The sequence below is a fragment of the Zeus faber genome, assembly GCF_960531495.2.
Source record: "Zeus faber genome assembly, chromosome: 16".
NCBI lineage: Eukaryota > Metazoa > Chordata > Actinopteri > Zeiformes > Zeidae > Zeus > Zeus faber.
In genome coordinates, this window is record NC_137202.1 from 24662909 (window position 1) to 24673155 (window position 10247).

Genomic DNA, 10247 nt, shown 5'->3' on the forward strand with positions numbered 1-10247 from the left:
ACAATGGATTACAAGGTTGTGACACTTCAAGTGCGTCTATTCTTTAAGTGTACTATTGATAACTTGTTGACAATCTTAACCCTCAGGTGTTAGAAGATTAAGATTGTCAACAAATTATGAATAGTACACTTCAACTATTCTTTGTAATGCTGCCGTTTCAAGAGCACACAAACTTTATTTGCGTAGCAAATTTCATGCAAAAAGTAAGGACCTCAAGGTCTTTTTTCAAAAAGTATGAATAAAAGATGTCATATGCAAACTAACTTAGTTTATGGTAAACCGACACAAGCAGTTGCATTCATTTGTGGATTTTACTGCCTCTTCACGCAGTAAATAAGAATAAGAGAGAACAAAATATATCTTTTTTTACACTTGCAATACCATATTTGGCAAGAGTCGAAAGTCATCGTAATAACCTTGCCTAAATAATATTCAGTCCATTGCAATTTATATCACCGGTTATAGAGTGTAAGTGTAAAGTTATAGAGTGTGATTGAGGTGAAATTGCAAACAAAGCTAAATTATGAATATGAAGCATTGAGTTGCGATTGGGGCAGGTTATTTTCTAGTAAAGGAAGGTAAAAGCAACAATTGACGTGATCATCAGTAGAATAAAAAAGAATAAACATCTGAACATAATTACACTGGATCAGCTTGAACTTGAACTTGAACATGAAATAATCATGAAATTTGTACCGAACAAGTATTTTCTATTATATATATTATTATATAATTTATTTTAATTATTATTATTTTTTTCTTACTGATGTTTACATTAACTACATCGTGCGTCACGGTCACAGTCACAACACAGGACATTCTTCATGTTTAAGTTAAAAATACCTCTCGCTATTTTTTCTTCATCAAATTAGCAGATAAAACACTGATAACATCTTTATCTTTGGTAACCGATCAAGCCAAGTGATTAAAACCCAGTAAAATGTTGGTTTATTGATCTACGGTTTACATTTAAATTGAAATGTATTATTATTGACAGACAAAAAAGACTTGGAAGCAGAACGTTATAATAATAATAATAATAATAATAATAATAATAATAATAATAATAACAATAATAATAATAATAATAATAATTAATAAAGTAAGATCAAATAAAAAAGCCAAATATACAGAAAGCATATATATATATAACAGAATAGCCATATGTAAAAATGTACACAGTGCGATTCTATATACAGAGTAAATTATTGTTATACATACATAGGGTGTAAATTAATACTATGTACTTAATTAAGTAGCACAGAGTCACTAAATGAGTAATATAGTAGATATATAACTTTATGCAGTAATTGAGTGTAGTACTGTAGTACACGTTGGTGCCACAAGATGTCGCCCCTCATCTACCATCCATGGGCGACGACCAGAAAGCGGCGGGGTGAGACAACGAGCACGTCCACACACCAAATACATCGACTGTACGTAAAACAAACAAATAACGAACAAATAGCAAACAAATAGCAAACAAATAGCAAACAAATAGCAAACAACGCCAACGAAATAAACAGCAGTGGCGGCGTCTTTCATACATATACATACTTTCATACATACACATACTTTCATACATATATGCAGTGAAATGTAATGCAACGCACCCGGTGATAGCACACACTATGTCCTAGGAAGAAATACAAATAAAAAATGTCTTTCTATTAGACCGACTAACTGACTCCTAAAACGTAATACAGTGAGTTGAATACTTATAGAATAAAATAAAAATTATATAGAATAGAATACAATAAAAATATCATGAAATAAAACGGAATAGATAGAGGGAATATGCCTATGTATGTACAGATATGTGCATTAAAGTGGCGTGTGAATGTGAATAGAGTGAGGTAGTGTTTGGGATAATACAGCACAGTATACAACAGTACGGCATCACGAACAACCCTGAACAGTGACACAGTATGCGGTACAGTATGCGGTACAGTATGCGGTACAGTATGCGGTACAGTATGCGGTACAGTACGCTACATACAGTACAGTAGGTAGTGGAGCCTAGTGCATGGCTCAGTTAGGACCCCTGGTGAGGTCAGCGTTGACAGTTCTTATGGCTTTTGGGAAAAAGCTCAGTCCCTCTGTTGTCGCTGTGTGGCTGCGGAGGCGCTTGACTGACCGCAGCGGGCGGAGAGTTGGAAAAGCGAACGACTCCTTTTTATTTGTTTGTTTTTTTGGGGTCACCCATCCCTCTCCACGTCACCCACCGACCCCGGAAGGCCTGGGGGAGCGGACGTGCCTTCCAGCCAATAGGAAGAGCCGCCGTCCCCGCGGGGGGTGGGGGGTGGGCGGGGCTTAAGTACCCTGGTCTACTTCAGCGCGTCGCCCCAGCAGGACGCCCGCAGACCGTCCGTGTCTGTGGGAGAGGAGCAACTTGTTTTACCTCTTCTTTTCTCCCCCCCCCCCCCCCCCCCATCTCACGGACATTTCACCGACATCCAACGGACATTTCTCAGCTCTTGATTTTGGACCCTGAATGTGTTCTGATCTGAAAACAACAACAACAACAACAACAACAACAACAGCAGCAGCAGCAGCAGCAGCATGCTGGGCAGCAGCATGCTGGGCAGGAAGCTTTCAGCGACCGGGCTGATGGGCGCCGGCGCCGACCGCGGCCGGGCGGGAGAGCGGCTGCAGGCGGCGCTGGCCGGGCTGCAGGAGCTGCGGCTGCTGCGGGAGAAGCAGGGGGACCTGGTGGACCGGGCGCTGCGGATGGAGCGCGTCGGGGCGCCGGCGGGCACGGCCGCCGGCGCCCCGACGCTGGAGACGGAGGAACAGCGGCTGGAGGCGACTCTGACGGCGCTGAAGCAGCAGCTGGTGAGAGAGGGGGAGAGAGGGAGAAAGAGAGGGGGAGAGAGAGAGAGAGATTCCTTTATTTTCAGTAAGTCAGGTCACAGCAGCAGAAACTTGGTCACGAAGGAACCAAAAAACAACAAAAATAGAGACAAACCACAGGAAAATCACGGGTCAGTAAGAGTATAGACAACTCAGAGATAACTAGGTACGCAGAGAAAGAGAAATAATTATAGCATGCAACTTTCATTTCACGTTTATGATATTGTCTAGGTTGTGAGTGTTATTTATCATTCATATAATATGTATTTAGTTTTTTGTTGTTCTTTACACCATCATGATGCTCTCTGCAGGGGGTAGGAAGTCAGATAGTTGTCATAAATCAAGGTTCACTGCAGAGACCACGGGACTCTGTGGTGCTGGGGGGGGGGTCACTGCTGTTCCTCAATTATTAACCATTTTAATACCAGTGGAAAAAACACTGTAATATAAGCTGATCTCTGGATTCACCTTGTCCCTTTTCGAAGCCAGGAGTTTGACCTCATCAACCCCCCCTCCCAGACATGACTCTGGCCACTGTTATTAAATGCACCGTGGTGGTGGTGGTGGTTCCTCTGGGAACAGGGAATGTTTGTGAAGTGGGAATGGAGCTGCCTCCCCCCCCTGGCAGACCTGTAAACCCCATTTAAAGAAATCTACAGTGGTGATCCTCCGCCCCGGCCCATCTGGCTGTTCTTAAAGATAGCCATCAGGGCAAATTTGAATTCACCTTTTAAAACATTTCTTGCTTATGTGACGCGGTCACATAAGCAACTACCCCCTACCTCCATCGTTATTATCTTGTCCCAGTTGTACCTGCCAGCATTCAGTCAATTCATAATTTCACTCTCTTTTTGCCTTTATGTCATATTTGGTCCATTTTTTCCCCTATCATTCCTCTCCCTTTTAAATAGTATTATTATTATTATTATTACTATTATTATTATTACCACCATTATACGCAAATGGCCTGTTTTTCGTAGTCAAAGCTCGTTCTCCTGAGATTGCCGGTTTCTGTCACAGAAGAACCCAACTTGAAATAAATTGTAAGTGGAGGGGAAAAGAGGGGATCATTTCCCACAGAAACCTTCACTTTGCCTGGGGCTTCCCTGCTGATCCCCTAAAAACCTCCCTTGTTGAGAGCCACCGCTGTAATCTATTGTAACAGCGCTGCCCAGCCCAAGCTGCTAAAGTAAACACAGCCCCTCCCCACCCCGACTCCATTGGCCCTTCCTGCTCTCGCAGTTTACACAATGGCCAAGCCCTCCCTGTGTGGGGGAGAAATGAGTTACCCATCACTGCGTCTTTCAGCGCGCTCCCCCTTGTCCTCTTGGGGTTAATGAACAGCCACAGTCTGTGTTGATGTTGTCATACAGCCGTCAGGGAAAAACAACAACATTAGAACATCACTGGTCTAAACGTGGCGAGGCTGACACGAATGCTACACCTCGATTTTTGTTGTCGATAAGTGCACTTAAAGCATTGGAAAACGTGCGTGCGTGTGCGTGTGCGTGCGTGTGCGTGCGTGCGTGCGTGTGTGTGTGCGCGCGCAGTAGACAATGTGGCAAAGCATTTATTTTTTTAATCCTTTTGAACATCCTACTGGGTAGCTGGCCTTAGCCAAACACGTTTCTGTGTGTGTGAATCTGACCGTGTGTGTGTGTTTTTCTTCTTTGCAGTCTCGTCTGCGGAGGCAGGATGTAGGCCTGAAAACCCATCTGCAGCAGCTGGATCAGCAGATTAGTGAGCTGAAGTTGGATGTGAACAAGGCCTCCACAGAGCAGCTGGAGTGTGACAGCAGGCCAAGCTCAGGTGAGAAGGCACGCCCACATACACTTATGGCACCAGAAATATAAGAAGTAGGCGGTTCCAATGCTATATAATGGGGTATAAAGATAGGTTATTTGCCAACTGTAAATGCAAATTAAAAGAAACATGATTACATGATGGCTTGCTCCATTATGGACGGTCTAACAGCCCACCCCTTTAAAGGTCAACACCGCCAAAGCTGGTTGCTATTGGTCGGTTGTCACAGTTCACCAAATACATTATAGTTTTCATAAAAGCTTGTGTGACTGGAGTGGCCCGCGGCGTTTTAAGCAGTTTCTTGATGAGTGCCCTCATCCCCAAATCTCATTCCATTTCGTAAAAGGTACGCTCTCTCTCTTCTACTCCCGTCCAGGCTTCTATGAGCTTAGCGATGGCGGCTCGTGCTCACTATCCAACTCCTGCACCTCGGTCTACAGCGAGTGCCTGTCGTCCTCCCAGACCAACCTTCTCCAGCCTCCCCAAAGCCCCGCCGTGGCTTCCTACAATGTTGGCCCCCTTGAGCCGGCGGACGTGTGCCGCCGGCGCTCTGCCGACGAGAGCTCCGCCCAGCCCAACCCGCTGCGTGCCACGGGCCTCCACCTGGGCAGCAGCAGGATCCGTGCCGGAGCTGCAGGTCTGGAGCGCCCAAGACCGAGACCCGTGTCTACTGGTAAGCAGCACCGTTCGTCTGACGTTTCGACCAATGTTCTCATCTGTCCGTCCCCCATTGTTTATTCCCTGCTTATAGCTGTATAGTATTACCAAGAAAAGGATACAAGTACATTTTTTTGTTGGGGAGGGAAAAAAAAATCTCTTCCCATTGACAGATGTTTTTGACTTTGAAGCCGCGGTACTGGATGAAATCACGTGTTAAGATTGATAGTCCTGACTCCTAATGCATTAAGCACATTATGAATTTTCTGTTTTATTCATCAGGTGATCTAGACAGGTTGATGCCTGGAGGACCTGGCAGTTACAAGTCTCTGGAGGGGAATAAATCCTCAGCGTGCCCCATTCCCAGGACCTCCACAATGGATCCCAGATTCCAGAGCAGTCTGATGTCACGCAGCGGGACCGAGGTGTACCACTACCCCAGCCCCCTGCATGCTGTGGCTCTCCAGAGCCCCATCTTCTCACTTGGTGAGCCAGCTGGTGCGGAATTAGCAGAGGGCCAAGGATCCCCGGCACACACCCTCCCCCATTCTGACAGCCTACAGAGGGTCTTGGGGACTGGACCTGAGCCCAGGCACCTGAGCTACATCGACAGGCTCCTGCAGCGCGGCTTAACTCTGAGCAGTGTCCAGAGAGAGGCAGGGCAAGATACTCTGCAGTCCTACAGTGATTATTACAGGGAAATTAGTGTTTCAGCGTGTCCTGATGTGTCCCAGATTGAGCCCACACTTCATTCAAGCCTCAATTCAAACATAATCATACCAGAGGCTGACTGGGCGAGAGAGAGAAGCCAAGAGCAAGTCGTTCACCCAGTCCGTAACCTGTCAGTCAAAGCCCTGGAGTCTTTACACCGTTACTCCTATCCGGCTGCTACCAGGGAATACAGTCCGAGTGAGACCATCACCTCCGCCACTGCAAACCACGACATCATACAAGCAGATCACACTGCTGTCGTGAGGAGCCATTCAGAGATCAAAATGACAATGGATGTCAGAGAGACCGGAGTGCCTGAGAGGAAGCGTCCTGGACAAAGACCCGCAATTCCCCACAGCTCCAGCACCGAAGAGAGTCAAATCTTTGACGTCTACGCGGGCCACATGACCCCGTCTGACTTCGTCCACGCCCAGTTTGTGCCTGCCGAGTCTCAGCAGGTCAAGGTGAGGCAGGGAGACCGCAAGACCAAGGCCGTGAAGCTCAGGAGAAAAAGCAGCGAGAAGCCCAGAGCAGTCAGGCAGCAGCAGCACGGCTGCTCCCAAGCCGACAGGACCAGAGACGCCGGCCGCGGATCCAAGGCCGAGAGAGAACTAAGAAGGGCAGCGAAGGCGAAGACCACTCCAAAAGCCAGGCCCTGTCTGGGACAAGAGCGCAGACTCTCTGGCTCAGACTCCAGCCTCTGTGGGCCCGGAGTCGTGTACACCCACAGGATTTATCCAGGGCCTAATCCACCCCCCGCCATTAACAAGCCAAGCAAAAACCACAGACCCCAGTGGTCAGAGCCGGAGCAGCCTGCCGAACAGAGGAAGAAGCGGCAGGGGCCCGAGGTTTTCCAGGGCCCCTGTGTTCAGCGTCACCGTTTGAGAGACCCTTACACAAATGCGGCGGGCAGCAGGCAGATGGTCCACAGCGGCAGGCCACACTCGAGCCAGTGGATAGGACCCCCTTTCACCCTCAAGCCCCCCGTGTCCTCCGCCTGTTTCTACAGCACCCTCAACGCCAGGTACCCGGCTCCGTTCCCCGTGTCCAGCCAGTACCCGCCCCGGTGTGAGTCCGAGTACTCGGCCGAGTGCGCGTCGCTGTTCCACTCCACCATCGCCGAGAGCAGCGAGGGCGAGCTGAGCGACGACACCACCAACCACTTCGGGGACAGCGAGTCGGGCCAGAGCTTCCGGTCCCGCTCCGACTCGGACAGCAGCCCGTACCCGGATGAGGGCGAGCAGCCGGACGGCTGTGGTGGGCAGGAGGAGGGGGGTTGTCTGGTGTGGGCCGAGGCGGCGCTGGGGCCCACCGCCGCAGGGCTGGCCCTCCAGAGGCTCCCCCACCCTGAGCCCCCGGCCTGCCGCATCAAGGCCTCCCGTGCCCTGAAGAAAAAGATCCGTAGGTTCCAACCTGCCTCTCTGAAGGTCATGACTCTGGTGTAATGGAAAGTTCCCTGAGGCAGCATGACAACATCTGCAAAAACACACAGGCCAACGGATTTGAGAATCGTGGGAAAGGCACTAAAGGTCGCTTGGCAATTTGTCACCTGTTTGTTTGTTTTTTAACTTTTTTTTATTTTTTTTTCTCTAATCACTCTTCATTTCAAGTTATTCGTCGGCAAGATGTTTCACTGCCCACGAGAACAAAAACTTTTAGGGGCTTCCTGGTGGTTCAACCAGATCAGCGTGCGTACCGTATAGGAAGAACGCCTGCAGCGACCCCCGGTTCAAGTCCAGCCTCTGGTCATTTGCCGCATTCTGTACAATAATAAAAAAAAAAAAACTTGCCCAAATAAAGACTTCTACATATTCACTCCATGGTATCATTATCTGTTTGTAAAAGATGAAACATTTGGTAGTGTGTTAAAGATTTAATCCAAAACTACTCTATGTATAACTTCACATTTGGTAAAAAAAACAAAAAACTTTTGCAACTATTGTTTAAAAGATCCTGTAATTTGTGTGTAATTAAAGTTGCCAGAAATTAGAAAGTAAGGCTGATATTACATTTTTCTATGTACAGTGAAAAATATAATTCCCTTTTCCATCTTATCATTTTGTGTGTCCTTTATTATCCTTCCTCTATTTAAATGTTTGTTTACCTTTTTTTGTCATTTTGATCTGCACGATGGGTTGAACTATGCATATCTTTCACTGTAAAATAAAATACTATTTAATGTCCATCGATGCCGTGATGTGTTTTTATCAGCCCGGCGAAGATTGACACACACGCACACACGCTGTAGGTTGACATCAGTGCAAAAACCAAAAGAAGAAAAGTACACAATACAAAGTCGCCTGACACATGGGCATACGGTTTTCCACTGAGGGGATGATGGCAAAAGCAGGGAGCTCAGGTTTCTGGGGGGAGAGCGCCGGCTTCAAAAGAATTGGGGGGCGGGGGGGCGTCGGGGTGGACGGGGGCAGGCACATGGGATTTAGTCGGAAGAGACGGATGATAAGTGGCTCCTCATTTCAGAGCTGTCATGGGGGAGATTAGACAGCGAGCAGCTGCGCGGAGAAATTCCTAATAATAATCTCATGGATAAAATCTGCGGCGTTACCGTTCCATTAAAATTCTTACGCGTTTCGGCAGCGGGCGAGTTGAGGTAAAGGTTACTGTGTGTGAAGGCAAGTGGTCAAGCCGCCGCACATCAAAACTCTCGCTCTCCCTCGCTCTCCCTCTACCCCCCATGGTTCGTTTGTAATAAGAGTCTCTCCCGTCAGGCAGTTGCCGTTGACCTTAATGTTCCCATCTAAGAGGCTTATGGGACTGAAAACATTTCCAGCATTTCATCAAATTTGACTTTGAAGCGACGTTTTCGGAGAGGCCGCCCTTCAAGTCTCGCGAATCTCTCGCGGCGGAACTTTTCCGTCTGCACCTTGGGTAGTTTGGGTTTACCTCGAGGAGGAGAAATAACCCCATAATTCTCCGGATGAAAGCGTCCCGCTAGCTACGACGTTAATCCCGCGCCCGTCTCGCTCAGGCCTTTCAAAGCGCGGCGGCCGTCGTTGACGTCAAGGGACGGTCGTCTTCGATTCGACGCCGCGGTTTTAAGGACTTGTACATCCAGCCCCACCTTTGACCTCGCTGCGATAGTGACACGGAGCGCTGGATGGGATTAGCGCCGGCTCAGAGGGATCGTAACGGGAGCCGGACTCGCCTTTGATGTAGAGCACGCCGGGGGCCGCGTCGGCTTGACCTTGGGTGTTTGCCGACGTCTCCAGCTGTGGGGTTCTGCTCATCTCGGAGGGGGCGGTCCGCCCCGGAGGGGAGAGGTCGCGGGGCGCCTTTTGTTCCGGACCCTTCGGAACAAAGAAACGGACGAGGGCTCGTCCCGCCACGCGACTCCCAGTCCAATCGACTTTTTTCATTGCGTTTCTGTGGTTCAGCAGATGAGGCTCCCCCCGTTCTTCCATTTGTAGGACATTGGCAGAATCAGCGCCAGCGAATCATCATAACAAATTTAAAAAATATTGCGTTTGTGGCCCTTAGCCTCGGCTGAGGTTAATTTGGCAGGGGAGCAGGAAACCCGCGGGACTTGGGGTGGAGGCGGAGACCTGTGGAGGAGCAGGTGCACACTTGCAAATGGGGTTTTGATCAGGGGGTATTGTTATAGGGGAGCATAGTATTTTAGAGGCAGTGAGGGTGGGTGGGTGGGTCGGGAGTGGAGGTAGGACGAGCACGGGGGCCGACATCTCATGGAAGAGGTCCCCTTGGGTGGCTGGCGGTCAAAGCGGACAGAAGCGTTGCAGATGTCGTGGGGGATCGCGTTACGCCGGATAATGGTCCCTGTGCTTCGACATCATAAACACGGGAACATATAGGCGAGCGACGGCTCCGCTTAAGGATCCCACAGACTGGTCTGTAATTGGGTCCTGTCAGAACTACGTGTTAACTATGTGCTTCAGAGCTGTGCGCTCACGTGTCGCAGTAAGGCGTTTGGCACGGACGCTACGAGTCTCCGGAACTCTACCTGGAAGATTGGAGCCTCATTTTTCTAAAATACATTCCCTCGTTCGGCGTTTTCGATGATGGCGTGGCGGGGGAGCCGTTGGCCCAAATTCTGCCGGAGGCTTTTTCCATCGGGTCGAGATCTGGTGACTCGTGAAAGGCCATCGCGTGTGATTTGCACCATTTTCACGACCGGCGACCCCCTGGTGCCCTGCGGGTGGGGGCAGAGACCGCTCCGCTCCCATCAGGATAGAAATGTTCCGTCA

The 10247-nt window shown here is 48.8% G+C and overlaps 1 protein-coding gene across 1 annotated transcript; it reads left to right on the forward strand.

The window, feature by feature from the left end:
• Nucleotides 1–2577: 2577 nt before the first annotated feature.
• On the forward strand, nucleotides 2578–7469 carry dact2 (dishevelled-binding antagonist of beta-catenin 2; the record flags this gene model as incomplete). The annotated part of the gene is made up of 4 exons (XM_080016457.1): nucleotides 2578–2835; nucleotides 4530–4662; nucleotides 5033–5329; nucleotides 5596–7469. 4 exons carry the CDS (start codon nucleotides 2578–2580, stop codon nucleotides 7467–7469), a joined length of 2562 nt encoding a protein of 853 aa, XP_079872583.1.
• Between the last annotated feature and the right edge of the window lie 2778 nt (nucleotides 7470–10247).